At 45.1% G+C, this 16,621-nt stretch overlaps 1 protein-coding gene across 1 annotated transcript in view; it reads right to left on the bottom strand.

Moving 5' to 3' along the window:
• Positions 1–929: 929 nt before the first annotated feature.
• Positions 930–16,621, bottom strand: part of rin2a (Ras and Rab interactor 2a) — a 50,300-nt gene continuing 34,608 nt past the window's right edge. The window contains exons 8-12 of the mRNA XM_079279658.1: positions 13,091–14,695; positions 6,972–7,280; positions 6,741–6,872; positions 6,495–6,658; positions 930–4,098 (exon numbers count right to left, since the gene is read on the bottom strand). Coding sequence (XP_079135784.1) covers positions 3,676–4,098; positions 6,495–6,658; positions 6,741–6,872; positions 6,972–7,280; positions 13,091–14,695 — 2,633 coding nt within the window. The 3' untranslated portion in view covers positions 930–3,675. The remainder of the gene's footprint in view (positions 4,099–6,494; positions 6,659–6,740; positions 6,873–6,971; positions 7,281–13,090; positions 14,696–16,621) is intronic.

Genomic DNA, 16,621 nt, shown 5'->3' with positions numbered 1-16,621 from the left:
TGAGAGGCTTGTCATTAAATCGTCAGCATCTATCCAGAAAATATCATGTTCATCTCCAGACTGCGCATGCTGCTGATAAACTGGTGCACTCGGCACAGAGTTCACTCGGCAATTTGCCGACTTTGCAGCTCAGAAATGTAACTCTGAACTGCTCAGCAATCCCTTTGCAGTTGAGGTGGAAAGAGCACCTGTGGAGCTGATAGACCTCCAGTGTAATGACACTCAAGGTAAAGTGTGACTCTGAGGGCGCTGCAGTTTCCAAGCTTCACCCTGAAACGATGCCTTAACTCCGCCTCCATGCTGCTCAAACGCTCCGCATGTTTGGAAGCACACACCTGTGTGAGCAGCTGTTCTCTGTGATGAAGATGAACACAAACCCACACAGGAGTCTCACTGATGCACCTTCACTCCATCGTGAGGGTTTCCACAGAACCGAACCCGATATTAATGAACTGGCAGCCAAGAAAAGATGCCAAACATCTGGCTCTGGCACATATGCATGAAGTAATGTAGCCTATTTATTTTTGCACTTTGTCCAATATCCCTTCTCTCCCGTTTATTAAATGGTGACTCTATTTGGCCCTCAGCCAAATAGAGTCACCATTCCCTGAGGTTGACTTTGACATCCCTGCATATCTGCTGTATTATGCTAAACGGTGTCATTCTGTAACGTTTTTGGTTGTTGGTGTGCCGCGGGATCTTTTTAATGTAAAAGATGTGCCGCGGCTCAGAAAAGGTTGAAAAACACTGGTTTAAAGTATAACAGAGTTTATTAAGTTCTAATAATAATGATCTGGTCAACTAATATCTAAACTAACAACAACTATACATTATTCAGTGTGGAATGTGAGGTGTGATCACCATCTAGTGGTGAAGACTGGAACAGCTTAGATCAAATACAAACACGTCAGCATGCAATCTCATTTGTTTTCAACATTTATTAAGTGCAAAAGAATATTTATGATATCATTCAATGACAAATGGTAAACAGGAATTTGTCTCTGGATGCAAATGACATTGACACCATAAAGAATATGATAGAATAGACATGGAGAAGCCGTCTGTGAAAAGTCCCGCACAGACATAAATACACACTTTGCTTGATCGAACACAGATCAGCGATAACACGGCAGAACGAGTCCATTCAGACGTGAAGCTCAGATGTACACGGTGAGCTGTGATGCACTACATTCATGCTACTGGAGAGCATTCACCTCTCATGACACCGTGGACAGGAAGTGTTACAGCTCAACACAAACAGTAAAGAAACTGCATTTACATTTCCCAACAACTGCAACCTTTAATTGACAAGAAAACTTCAAGTTTTTTTGACCAGTACCAAATACTGATGTAGTAACATTGTGTTTCCTCACAGACCTTTGTCTTTACAAATATCTACAGAGCTGTGTGTGAGACCTCAGACCAGCTTTAAAGTCCACACATCCATTTCATGACTCTGTCACCAGGATAAGAAGCATAAGAAGCAGAACTTCTGTCAGCAGCAGAGACTCAGAGACAGAAGAGTGACGTGGTCGATCGGACCTTTAACACCATGCATCAGGTGTGATCAGTGTCTTTCATATCACCAGGATAATCAGCAAATACATAATGAATGTTACATCGTGAAAACTGTTTCTGACATTACACTTAAAAAAATAAAGTACATGCAAGAACAATGTGTTAAAGGTTAATCCTTAAGAATGCCATGTTATAGATATTAGATCTTTTCACTGTTGGGATCACAGGAAACGCTGCACGTCAGAAGCAGAACGGAGAAGCCAGAGGACACAGCATCGCTTTGAGAAGTGAAAACTGTTCAAAGAAACAGGCTAAATGATGCCTCTCTTTTATCCTTGGCACCATAGCGTAGCATTTGCATTGTGGGTAATGTAGGCACTGGCTGTTAATAAGGACGTGTAGAATCAAACACACAATGTCTCTGGTTCTGCGTCCATGTTGATCTGTTTCTTGTTAAGTCTCTTGAGTGAAACAATGAAGTGCAGGTCACTCGTCTAATGGCTGCCGGTTTGTTATTGTGGACTAGTTGTTGCCTCCTAACACTACATAGAAAATATTAGATATAAATATTCTTAAAAACAAACAGCCAGTTACTTGTAAGTAAACAATGATTCATGTTTAAGAAGGTCCAATGTGTAGAAGACATTAGCTTCACATTGTAACCAGGAAGGAGCAGAGGTACAGCCTGCATACCTTCTCACACTTTCTCTGTTGAACTGTATCCAAAGTGGCAGGATGGCGAAAACCACTTGCGCCCTGACATCGTCCTGCCAATGGCCAGCAGACGGCTTCACCAGGAGGTGGAGCATACAGACCTTCAGTTAGCAAACCCTGTGTGTCTGATCCCAGAACCCTCCGAGGAGCCCTCATCATAGCACATTGTAGCACTTTCAAAGAAATATGGATAAAAACATCTGTCAATCAAACTCTTGTCGAAGCCAGTCGGGACATGAGTGAAAACACGTTTGCTCTTCTTTCAATGAAGAAACAATCTGCAGTTCTGAAATTCCTGATGCTATCGTAGCATCAAAGCTAACTTCTTTAGGAGCCACCATTGTTGTTTTGAAATGTGTCTCTCTCTCTCACACTGGATCTTTCTTTGATCCAGAGAATCCACCGTGTTACCACAGTAGTAAAGTGTTTACCACTGAAGACTGTACATTTAGATTGCATGGACCCAGTATGTCATTGGAGCATCTTGCATACGGTACCTTTAACATTCATCAGTGAACCAGTAGCTCCAGCATAGATGTGATAGAACTGGATCATTGTCTAATGGGAGTCAATACAGAAGATGATCGTTACCCTACCTAGATATAGATGATATAGATACAACTATATGAAAACACATACACACACACACATACATATATATACATATATATGTATGTGTGTATATATATACATAGATACAGTATATGTGTTTTCTTTCTTCCCACTTGAGGCCATAAATGTTCTTTTTAAGAAGGCGCTCCTGCAATGTGCACCAGCCACCACAGGGTGTCACCAGAATCCCTCGAAACACTTCAACAATCTGAAGGATGAAGAGTTTCAAAACACAAACAACACAATAACACAGTTTACCAGCAACCGCTATCAGTGAATCATAGGTACACCTGTCAATAAGCCATTTGTTAGATATTTAAAATGATTGATCAAAGATTACTCACATGTATTTCCCTCTATGTACCCTGAAGGTAACAACAAGAACAGCTGACCCTGAATCTGTACCAGAAGCACCAGCATTGTGGCAGGACTATGAACACATGTTCATTAATACCCTTCACCTTATCTGCAGAACCTCTAGCGTGACTACGTGTTCAGCAAAGTGTTGCTCTGTTGCCAAAATAGATCCAGAAAGTCAAAAAAAAGAAACGCCATCTCTCTCATTTCCTTCCCTCCTTTCTCTTTTCCTCTCTCACCCGTATCTGTCTGACAGAACTTTCCAGCGAGAGGATGTTGACCGAGACGGACATGTCATCCAAAAGGAGAAGTCGGGTTTTGTAAAGACTGGCACGGCACAATGTTGAACCCTTTCAACATGCTGGTCTGTTTGGGTCCCATGGAAATATGTTTGTTGGAGATGTTGGGGCGATACGGTCACAGATGGGAGACAAAAAATCCGTTCAGAACCTACAGGCAGCCCCCCCGTTACAGTCATATAGATATGGAGTTGCCGTTGAGGCGGCTGGGCGGCAGGCTGAGGCCCAGACCGGGACTGAGCTGGGGGGAGGGGGCCGACGGGTCCGTGTCGAGCTCATTCAGGTTGGTCACGGTGAGGTCGTTGAGGTTGGCCGTGAGGTCTAGGGGAGCTGACGAGCGGCGGAAGACGAAGTGGAAGGGAGCGGCCTGCGAGCGGCTGTGGAGCTCCGCCTTGATCTTCTGAGGATGGGTGTCCGGCGCCAGCTGCTGGCTGCTGCCCTCCATCAGCAGGAACAGGCCGTAGTTCTCCGGGTCCGCCACTTTGAACTTCTGGGCGCACAGACGACACACCTCCTCCACGGAGGCGTACGGTCGGACCTGCAGGGTCTTGGCCGTGCAGCCGCTGTTCAGCTCCTGCAGCGCCACCCGCAGGTAGTTCTGAGGGACAGTGAGGAAAAAGCAGACATTGTAGCTCTGTGACACACTCAACACGTGGCAGAACCACAGACTGTAGATAAAGATGGTTCTTAACCTTTTTGACCTCGGAGCCCAACTTTTCAAGTCCAAAGTGTCCCGGGGCCCATTCAAATATTAACACTATTAGTTGAACTATTTGATCTGACTCTTGGTTTGATTTGTATTCAATAACTATATTGTTACCTGTTCAACTCCACCCTATTTTGACCACTCTGACTATATGCATCAAAAGTGTCAGAAAACCTGTAGGTCATACAGAAACAGAGCAGTGGGCCTTTGGAGTCAGTAAAAATGGAAGATTTCTATCCGCATAAAATAAAAAAGTATCTTTCAGTATGAATAACTGCCTGTGGCTGTATCTGTACAGGTAAAGGACAGTATAGGGCTGTAACTACACTATCAGTGAACAACTGCCTCAAATTTGAAGAAGATTGGACAAAGTATGACCATTCTACAGAGTTTCTTCATGAAGAGATCCAGGCGGAGCTCGAAAAGGACATTTGGAGACCCAAATGGACACATGATAACCACATGATATTCTGACACACTAAAGGTGTTTCTCCCTTTATATTTTGATATTATATGATTTTCCTTTTATTTTTAGCCTTTGCAAATTGCAAAAACGATGTATATATGGTGAGTAGCGGACTTGCTGTGCGTAATGGCTGCGACCGAGCGCACAATCGAGTATGAGAGTAGCTCAATTACGCAAACGTTGGTTGACAGCTTATATAAGAGGAGGATAAGGTTTGTACTATAAGTACTAGCGTTTTCTGAAGGCAGTAGCTCCATGGTAACATCCGCTAGCACGTTGTCGGGTCTGTAATGTGTCTTTTTCCATCGAAATGCTGCAAGATACGACTTGCAGCGGTTATGGCGACTTTGGACAGTGTGTGTGTGTGGGCTCCTTTTGTGAAAAATCCATGAGCAATGAAAGAAAATCTCTGCAAAGATGAGGATTTTGGGCATGCTGGGATACCAAACACGGACATGTTTTGTGACGTATTTGCGCAAACAAGTTGTAGGAACGGAAGGGGAGGGGATCGAGGACGCCGGTGTCCTCGCGGAGTTGAACAGGCAAAACCCTTGTCACATAAATGAGATGATACAATGTGATGATCACAAAGACATTTATTATCATGTGTATGTAAACCTGCATACACAACAAGAAGCCCAACAGACTTTCCCACGAGCGTTGGATGTTTCGTCGCTTGGTGTCGCTTTATTTTTGAAGGCTCCAGTGCTTCGTTTGATAGCATTAGCTCACATTCCACACACTGAGCACTCGGCTCTGCCTCGTTGCCTCCGTTCACAAAGCCGTACTTAAGAAAGTCAGGGTTGTACTTGCGCACACATTTAGACTTTTGGGGGGTATGGCACCACTGTCGTCTTAATTTTTTCTTTTTAAAAACGTATCCATAACTTTCGCTACAGGCTAGCGGCTAGCTGAGTGTCTTCTTCTGCTTATTGCAGCTTGTTAAACAACTGACTGACGCATTACCGCCACCAGGTGGTGGGAAGCTATATTGTAACTGAGCGTCTCATGGATAACAGTGATATCTCTGGTGTCTTCAATTGATAACCATGCGGCCCCGCGGCCCTCGCGGCCCACAGGTGCAAAACTGAAAGTTTTTTGCGGCCCTCTAGGTGGCGCTCGCGGCCCAATCGTGGGCCCCATGGTTAAGAATCACTGTGTTAAATGAAGCTTTCATTTTCTTGAAAGTTGTAGCTCTTCTTCTGTCTCCTTAGTGGCCTTTCCTCTTTGCAAAGAAGCTCTCCAAAAGTAATTTACTCATTTTCGCTAACTCGTGGGCTTAATTTTTGAGGTAACGTATCACGTGACCGAGACAAGCGTGAGACGAAATTGTGAGAGAATCTGGTAATTTTTCAAAATAAAACATCTTTCAGACTCTGATAATCAATATAACGGAAATAATATAATATTTATTCTTTCTGTGCGGCCCGGTACCAAATGACCCACGGCCCGGTGGTTGGGGGACCGCTGTCCACTAGGCTCTGCTAAATGGTTGGATTAAATTAAAGAAAATGTTTATCGGTAATTTACAAAGCTATTTTTATCTAAATGTGCTCAAGAATTCAGATAAATAAAAGAAGAACATAATAATTTAAAAAAGCATAATTAGTTTGAATCATGTTACATCATAGACTTACAGATAGCTGGCACGTCTTCACTTCCTCCCACTGTACAAACGGTAGGCCCAAATATCCCAGATACAGGAGCATCTTTAGCCCTAAAATGAGTAGTGAGCCGCGGTATCACGGTCCCTATGTCAACAGTACTGGTGTGAAAGAAGACAACTCAGGGCTAAGTCTCAGTAGGACTACGGGGCTTCTACCTGGAAGTCGTCGATAGACGGTGCAGAGCGCTGCGTGGTGCGTCGGCGGTGCCATTGGTGGAGCGTGTCCCTGGTTTCCGAGCTCAGCACTCTGGCCGCCTGCTCCTCCTGGAAGTTTCGAATCAGGGACATGGCTCCGTACGCGCTGGTCAGGTAGTAGCCACCTGGACACGCACACAGAGGCACAGGGTTAACACTGTGTTTTCATAGAAGGGGGAAAGGAAACATTGCTTTCAACAAACTCACCTTCTCCGTGGAGCAGGGAGGGGTCCAGCAGCTCCATCATGTAAAGTATCTCGTTGTCCAGCTGGGGCATGTCGCACTGCGCCAACACATAGGTCAGCATCGGCAGGAAGTCATCAGCACCGTACAGACGACCTGAGAGGCACACGGATCATTTGATACTTTTTACACATCTTGTATTTTCTTAACTCGTTATCATACTGCAGAAAATAGGTGAGACGATCACATGTCTACCTGAGTTGTCCTCCATGATGGTGTAGATGAGCTTGCAGACCCTCAGCAGCATGGATACCTTCTTCTCAGGCGAGTACAGTTTACTCATGGTGTGTAACTTGTGCCTGATCTTCTCTATGGCCACAGGGTCCGGCGGCGGCGTGTTGGTCACGCCCATCTCCTGCGGCTGCCGGGCCTTGGCCAGCGATAGGTTCTCCCTCAGCTCCCTCCACTCCCCGCTGCGCACCTGGAACTCCTGCAGGGCGGCGCTCACCACCGGTTTGAGAGTCTTCAGGACGCACTTGTGCATGGCCTTCTCCAGGACTCGGTCTGGGGAAGAAGAGGGAACAGGTGAGCTTTTTCACAGGGACAGTCCTAGGATCCATTGAAGCCAAATCAAATTCAAACTTCTGATTTTCATCTGAATACAAGAGGACAGACGTATGTCCACTGTGTGCCTCTCATGTATTTCTGCAGCACGGATAATACATTTACAACAGCTCTTTGTGCTCCTGTTTGATATGTGAACAAACTACAGGATGACTCAGATAACAGCCTCTGGGAAGAGTCCACAGATCACTCTGACTTGTGTCTGAAGACAGACACGTAGCACGTAGCACGTAGCCGCTCTGTCTAATGCCGATTTCAACACCACGGTCAAGGTTAACATCACATTCCTTATCGTCTTGTTAGTCAGGACCTACAAGCTGTCACTGTTGTTCCCCATGGCTATAGATCAAAGTCAAAGACAGTTGAGTGTGTTGTTGTGTCGGGATTTCTTTCAATATTTCTGTTCCAATCATAACTAGAACCAGAAGAAAGTGTACGTGACAAAGCTGGCGTTGGTCGTCATACTGTGGAGCGAACCGTCAACTTCACAAACAAATGTGCTAATTAACTTAGCTGGCAAAGGACCGCAGAACCTGAATGAAAAACCAAAAGGGAATCTGTAAAGTCTCAGGAAGCGGAATATCTTTGAGCTGGACGGAGCTGGCACTTCAAACGACTGGCTGATGAACAGCGCCATTCTCAAGATCATTGTGTCTTCATTACTCTGAAAATATAAGGTGACTAAAGATGGAACCCATATTTTCTGTTTCATCAACCAAAGGCTGTCCACACAGCGACAGTGTCAACATCAGCGTTTACGAGCTCAGACTAGCACAAACAGTGCTATCATGCTGCAGACAGGAGGGAGGCCAGACCACAGCAATGCTGAATAAGGACCGAGTGTGTGCCGGCTGTCTCTGTGCATTTTGCTGACTTTCCTCCAGAAAGTGATCAAGTCAGCAGTTTTGTTTTTGTTGGCTGAGCACATCTGCAGACACAGATTTTACTTTCCGCCACAGCACGACGGCATCCAGCTTCTGCCATTCACAGCGATCCGTCTCCGTCAGTCAGTAGGAGTTGTTGAATTCCACCTCCATTGCTGATGTCAATGGAAACTTTGGCCACACCCACATTACTGCTACCTGCTGACTCCTACAGATGGCACATTCTCACTTCCTCATTCGACTGCACACTGGCAGAGCTGCCAGCAAGTAACATGTGTTGTGTTTGTTCAGACACCAATGATGAGACTGATAACTTTCCTGTTCCTAGAGGAGACTCTCTTTAACGGCACCATTTCCACTTATTTCTTATGAAAAAGAAAACGTGTCCAACTGGAAACACCCGTCCTCTTACCATTTGATGTTCAGTTTCACTGAAACTACCTGTGGCTGGACTTCAAAACGTCAGAATGACTCTCAGAGAGAGAATAAAACTGTTAGGAAATGTTGCACAACATGCAAAACATACAAGGAGAAGACTAAAGATGTAACTCTCAAACTCGTCCCTTTTTCTAAAGACGAATGGAAACAATCATTGAGACACAAATTCAAGACAAAAAAGCTTTTTCTTAAACGTCCCTTGTGTCACAATTTTGTATTATAGAGCTGCAACTAATGACTACTCTGACAATTATTTCCTAAAGATAATGAAAAATGTCCACAAGAACCCGTTGAAGTCTTCAAATGTCTGGTTTGGTCCAAATCCCAAAGAAACTTCCTATGAAAGAGAAGTCAGAGAAGCAGCAAATATTCACATGAGACCAGTAGGAACCAGTCACTGGAGGCAACAGCTCCAGCAGCTCCTTTATAAAGCAGAATAATTGACAATAGAAAATAATCTAGGGCCTGAATGAAGAGACTAATAATGTGAAGTCTGAAATGCATAAAAAGCACCTTTTTCTCTTATTCACTTCCTAATTAATACTCGTCCTACCGGACCGCCACAGGTCTGTTCCAGTGATTAACAACAGGAAAGACTGGCAACATTCTTCTTCTGGGCGTTAAGTAAATGGCTCTGTGTTCATGTCATTCTAATACCAACTAGACTGCACAAAGTAAAGTTGTGCATCTCACAGCTTTAAGTGTACTGTCACTGTGGTCATAGGTTCTCCTCAGTGAGGACCGGCCCTCTTGGTCCTGAACCCACCTCATTAAACCGACGGAAGACAACACAGCGGAGCCGGTCTGCTTAAGGTCAGCCCAGAAACAGGCAATCGGACACAGACACACTTTTAACTGGACCTCTTCATGCTTGATAAAAGCATCTGTCCTCTTCTAGCCTTCAACAGCTTCAACACTAAAGAGGGGAATCTCACTTCTGTTTTTGTCATTGGAGTTTTCACTTTATTTCCTTCAATGTTCACTCTCCCAATTATTTAAAAAAAACTATTTTATTTCCTGTGTGCTCGAGGATTTCAACCAAACAGATGTTTTTGAGCAGATAGGATGGCATTGACATGTAGACACAACACTGCGTGTCCTCCTAAAGATGGCCCGGTGTAGTCTGTCTATGGGTCCTGTGCTGATGCATGGCTAGCTCACTTCCTGCATCCATGTCATTCATCTGAAGAACAGCCTCTATGCCTCGGCTCACACAAACAAGCAGCTTGAGGGACCAGTTTTGAAAAACCAAAAGAGTGGTTTATTCTCTCGACTTCTACTGAATGGATGGGAGTGATTGGAGGAATTATGGAGGCCTCGTTTAGATTCAAGCTAATATCTGAGACATTCTAACACAAACACAGCAAAGCACCCGAGCTAGACTTCCTTTCAAAACGAGCTGCTGTCACGTTCCCATGAAAGTGTGGTGCATCATTTGACTCTTCTACTGAACAAACGGCGATGAAGAATGTCAAAAAGGTATTACAGCCAAATGCAAAACTGATCCTGCAAATAAGTAAGGAGAGGAAAGTCAATATGTTTATTTCACCAGTCAATGCATTGTCATTTCTCATGTGACTATTTTATCACAGATAACATTCAGTCAATAACATTCACTTCACTTTGACGCTTGGTAGTGAAAGCCCTCAGCTCTTATCCAGCTGCTGATGTTACCATGAACACATGAACACATGGGCACATGAGCACATGGACACATGAGCACATGAACACATGAACACTTAGTGACGAGGAGAGCCTCGTCACATCCTGGGCCCACACACACACACACACAGTGACCTGATGAGTGAGCTCCAGATGGAGCATCTTGCATATATGAAACTCTGATTGTCTCCCCTTCATTTCTTTGTACCTATGCCACTTACATTTGCTTTACTCTTCATGGAAGTAATATAAAAGACCAAATAGTGTGTGGAAAAAACAGGAGTCCACATTTACATTAAATACTGCATGAAAGAACGGTCATACCAAATACTGCACATTACTTTAAAGCAAGGACAGTGGAAGAGACAGAAAGAGACACAGAGAGACAGACAGAGAGACACAGAGACAGACAGAGAGAGACAGACAGAGACAGACAGAGAGAGACAGAGAGAGACACAGACAGAGAGAGAGACACAGAGAGACAGACAGACAGAGAGAGACAGACACAGAGAGACAGAGAGACACAGAGAGACACAGAGAGACAGACAGAGAGAGAGAGCAAAGATAAAACACATGAGCAAGAACAAATACAAAGAGGGTGTCAGAAGGACAGAGTAAGACAGAAAGTGGAGGGGGCTCGCCTTAGATCCTCTCTCTCTGATTGGAGAGTTGGTTTAAAAAGAAGTGAGTGAGAGTAAGACGGCGATTGTACGACTTGGCAGACAGACAGTCACCAGAATGCATCTGGGCCTTTGGGTTGAACAGAAAACTCTCTCTGAAGCTGCCACAACAACATGTTGTGCAACCAATCCAAGAACTGAAAAAACGCAGCAGTTCCCATTGTGTCCTTCCTGTGAAAGAAAGAGCATTGAGAAAACAGGCCAGAGGAGCAACCACCACTCCACACACAAAGACATCGAGATACTCATTTAGATTCTTTGCCTTTTGCTTCAGAACTGTAGTTGTCAATCAAAGCTAATACTTTAAAACTTTGATCATCTTGGTTTCTTCATTGTCACTTCATGCCATATTAGAGAGAGTACACCTGGCTACTTACATCTCTCCCTTTTGCAAATTTAACTCAAACATGGAGAAAACTAATTCATAACAGTGCTAAAAATGATTTGTGTTGACATTTGTATCGGTAGAAATGTATTTATTTAGATATTGAATTCATTTTCCAAACAATGTTGACATGAAAGAAATGCATCACTTCTTGTGCACCAAAGGACTTTTGTGTGGAAAAGACCTTCAGATGTTCAGAGCTGACCATGTTAAAGCTGTGTGGCCTCAGTTACACACAGCAAGGGCAAATGCTTTGTTACATCTCTTCCATAAAGTTATTGGACATGTCAGACACAGATTACAAAAAGAAAGCATCAGAGATCAATATATCCTGACATCATAGTGATGTCATCAGGATTGTTTTATAGTCTCCCTCCAGAGCCACAGAGGACATTATAGAGTTTCACAGGCTAAGCAGTAATACAATCGTTGAAGTTCTCCTTAAATAAAATGTTGGTCTGTGAAAATGATCAAATAACAGATGCTGACATTGCCACCAATAACATTTTCTAAAAGCATTTAAGATTCATGTCATTATGATGAATTGCTGCCAGTAGAAACAGGTTGCTTCCACAGCCCCCTTCCTACTGAGATAAAACCCTCTTTGTGCTCTCTGTTTACATGTTGCTAGTCCAAGGTCTAATGCAGCCCCTGAATCTTGGCCCAAATGAATCAGAGCGTTCTTCCGGCAGGTGTGAGTGTGCATTGTGTGTCCATGTGGTTGTGTCATGTTGCTGTTGTATAATGCAATAAAGGACGGCTATAATAAAGGGAAATAGCAGTGCTAAGATTGTTTCAACACCATGTTCATCTGTCCTTAATTTCTTTTTCAAATGGATCCTGCACACAATTAACTAAGATTAGCCCGATGGCCACGGCTTCACCCGGAATGTACGCATACGAAGAAACTCACATGCACACGTCCAGTTGCAAGCACGCGAGGACAAGTTTTCCAATGTCTTCACTGCAAAAATATTGAAACGAAACTGCTGCGTCTGCAACACGCTCTTCTGTGACATCATGTTTCCGTAGCATCTAAGATTCCTCCATGAATACATCACATCATTTACACTTCCTAAAAGTAATCACCAAAATATTAGCAACCGCATGCAGAAATGACGCCCATCACCATCCTTGTTGAGTACGAGGTCACAATGCTTAAAAAAAAATGTTTTGCTTTTGATTGTTGCAATCGAGCAGTCCCAGCATTTCAGCAGTTGGCCAAACGATTAAGCACATGACATACTGTGCAAGGCGTACACTATAAAACGCAGATCGGCAGACATCTTTTCCGAGTTCGTGCAAGGCGTACACTATAAAACGCAGATCGGCAGAGATCTTTTCCAGACGTGGTTTGTGTGCGAGTAATTGCAGAATTGCGGCAGTGTATGGTTGATTGCGTGCAGTGTAATGTCTCAGGGAGACATCAATTATTGTTTCAATGTATGTTTTAAATCGCCTTTACTTTTGCCTTTATGCTTTTAATGGTTTCATGTGAAGCACTTTGAATTACCTTGTTGTTGAAATGTGCTATACAAATAAACTTGCCTTGCCTTACTGACAGCCACGATTACTATTGTTAAAGCATTCAGCTGAATTGTTTTCAGTTACATCTGTAGTACACGAGCCACGGCTAGTAAAACTAGTAAAATAACAACAGTATGGGTTAAAGATGGTGAAACTGTTTCATTTGGTACTCACCGATCTGGTCTTCAGGAATGAGGCTCTCGATTGGTGGCTCCAGTTCGGAGCTCTGTCTCAGGTAGCTCTTCATCTGAGTGATAAACTGGCGGAGAGTCTGCATCAGCTCCAGTCCGGAGGCGTAGCCCTGCCAGGGCTGCGTGCCCACACCCTCGCCCATGTAGCTCAGGTAGTCCTGCACCAGGCAGCCGAAGTACGAGCCTTTGTCCCTGGACAGCTCCACCACCCTGCGGATCGCCCTCTTCTCAGGCGTCAGCAGCGAGTTAAACACGCCGCTCATCTTACGCAGCTGCCCTCGCAGTGCCCTCTGCAGGACCAACGCGCCGGCGCTGGGGCGCCGCTTCAGGCCCGGCGGCACCATGGTCAGGTCCTGGTCTTGCTCCTGGTCGCTCTCGAAGCAGACGCCATAGTCGTGGTCCTCTTCGTCATCCTCATCGTCATCGTCGTCCTCTGTGCTGCAGCAGGGCAGATGGGATGGTGGGAGCGAGAGGGGAAGGTGGGTGTTAAAGTCAGCCACCGTCGGGGGACTGGGGTCATGCAGAGCGGGAAGGAAGGAGGCTGAGGACTGGGAGAAATCCAGAGAGTCTGAGGAATCGGTAGAGAGGCTCATGTCACTTAGCCGCTGGCCGCCACCGCTGCATTCCTCGTCTTCTCCTGTCACATCTGCCTGCTTGCTTGTTGTCATCAGCGTGGGGTCTGGAGGACTACTGGATTCCTGGGCCGGGGTACTGGTGGCATTACTCTGAGACAGCTTGGCCCTCATGAGAGCCCTCTCAATAGTCTGTTCCTCCAGTGCCAAATGACACTGGGCATCCTCCTGGCTGGATGATGGTGAGGCCTTGGCCCGACGGGGAGAGGAGAGGGATGACAGAGAGATGGCCAGAGAGGGCCGGGGGATGGATATAGGGGAGCTGATGTTGAGTCTCTTGGGTGGGGAGGATGAGGGGCTGATGCTTAGCGAGGAGCCCAGACGAGAAAGGAGGCTGCTGCTCCTCTCCCTCTCCTCCACCTTCTCCTTGGGGACATTGATCCAGGGGATCTTCTCTGGCATACTGCGCTGTCTGAGAGGAGCGGCTGAGCGTTGCGGCACAATGCGTGGTGGGGGTGGACGTGGTGGTGGAGACCGCCGCACACTGTCTGTAGACCTTATCTTCTGACTGCTGCTGGTTTGGCTGTTATCGTCCTGTAGCTCTGGGTTTCTGTCACATCGCTGAAGTTCGTTTTGACCTGACTGGCTGCTGTCACTTTGATCTGAGATACAAACCTGAGGACTGTCTCCACAAGCGTGTTGAGTTTCCTTGTCGTCGGTTTCCAGGCCGTCGCTAACGGGTTCCTCCCTCAGGCCTTTCTTTGCTGTACCAGAGGGATTTGAGGTGGTGCTGTGGTCGCCATCTGGTTGGTGAACCTTTATGAAGAGGGGGTTGACGAAGCAAAGTGCTCCGTTGGACTGGCAACACTCGAGCTCTGATGGGGTACGAGTTCGAAGCCGAGGACGCCCTGGAGATGTGGCCAAGGAGACAGGGGGAGGTGGTCTCTCGGGAGCAGCTATTCCTGAAAAGGAGACTGAGTCCTTCCTTCTGTGGCACGCCTGAGCATCCCAGAAACCTGAGTGAGACAGAGAGAGAAATCTCAATAATGTGGACAGGGTCTATTACAACATGTTAGTGTCTGGGCCCCGTCTCATTCCTGGGGGTTAATATAGTAGTATGTGGCTTGAAGCAAACATTAGCTCGGCCAAACGTGGACTTCAGATTCTGTAGCCACAGATTCCGTAGCTACAGATTCTGTAGCTTTTTCAGACAAAATAATTAAAAGATTACTCCAATGTTTGACTCACGATGTATCACAATTGATGCAGAAGAACCAGAGATGGCATCTTTGTTCTTCCATGCATTGTTCTTCCTTGTCAATGCCCGGTGCATACATTACCCGCAGTCGACTGCCGACAGTTCGGTTAGCGATTTCGGTGTAGTTTGCTAGTAGCAGCTAATGTAGCATGGCGCCTCTTGACTGCTATAGAGACCTCCAAATTCTTTAATTTTCATACTTGTAGTCTTCAGGCCCAACGACACTGACTCAAGTGATCACCAGAGGACACATGTAAGACTTCACACAGACTATTAGGATGTAGTTGTACTCCTCAATACCTGCAAACAGACTTTAATGTGTAAAATTGAGAGTTCCCCCTTTAGCAAACAAAAATGTCAGGTGTTTTCAGTCGATAATGGGGCTTTTTTTGAAAGCATGAATTTCCGTCACTATTGAGGACCAACAATTGAAGATGTAACAGTACATTCATTGTAAAGTGAGTACACCTAGGGCTGGGCGGTATGACCAAAAATGCATATCACGGTATTTTGTAAGATTCTGGCGGTTTCACGGTATATCACGGTATTTTTTCCCGCGTTAAAGCATGAATTAATTAACGCAGAAAAGAAACAGCTGGCCAGCGAGCGGTGAACAGCTGTTTGTGTGGCGTGTCTTCCGTTCCGTCACTTCCTGTTTCCTTCATCTATATTCCCCTGGGTCCTAAGCCCCTCCATGGAAAGAAACAGGATTAGACCGTCGGATTTAGTTGTTAGTAGGTGTTGTTTAGGTTTATTTCTTTAGTTATTTTTATATATATTATTTTATTATCAAAACAGTGAAGAAAAGGTTACCCTGAAAATGCACACTCCGTTACAGTAGGTGGCGGTATGCATTTATTCATCTGTCAACACCGAGAGGAATGTGCAGTTAAACACTAAGGCTTAGTGTTTGACTGCACATTCAGGCTGGGCGAAAGCAATAGAAGATGTGACAGCCCCTATTTACCCTGCTTGCATTGGTTTGCCGACTGTGTTTACCTATGGTTTAAAAGTCCCAGCGTCCAGTGGGGCTCGCTCTCTTTTGTTTCACATTACTTTACATAACCTTTCACTCCATTATCCACAAACATCCAAATGATCACTGTATTTCACTGACAACGCACTTCTGTTACAGTAAATAACTTATGTCTTTTGTATTTGTCTTTTTGTGTCCGTTCCAGTTTTGTCATGGCCCTCGGGCCGGGTTATGACAAATAACACAATATAACATCTATATGACTATATAAGCATATGCAAACGTGAGACTCCAACAGCAAGGATTGACTCAAACTAAACTATGCTATGCAACAGTGTGTGGCAGCTAAAAACAATATGTACTGAAAGATACATATCCACTCCCAATGACTCAAAGTCCTGCAAATACAACAATCTCAAACCTCTAAATGCTGCCTCGTGCAAACTCACTACAGACTGGGAGGCTCAGCCTGTCAGGGGAAAAAAACTCACAAACGACTGTAACACAAGTATTTGTTGGAACGTTTAGTCCAAGCTGTACCAGACAGAGCAAAACAAGACAGGCGAACAACAGTGGGAACAATACGGCATGAGGAACACCAGTACCAGACACAGAGCAGCTCCTTCACACACCCAACAGAGCAGAAAAGGACTTACTGTGATCCCAAAGCTCAAAGACTCACAGACGAGCAGCTGATCTCAGGCGCTC

This window comes from Melanostigma gelatinosum, assembly GCF_949748355.1.
Source record: "Melanostigma gelatinosum genome assembly, chromosome: 12".
Taxonomy (NCBI): Eukaryota; Metazoa; Chordata; class Actinopteri; order Perciformes; family Zoarcidae; genus Melanostigma; species Melanostigma gelatinosum.
The sequence above is the reverse complement of the archived record's forward strand: the minus strand, read 5'-3'. Positions and strand labels throughout refer to the sequence as shown.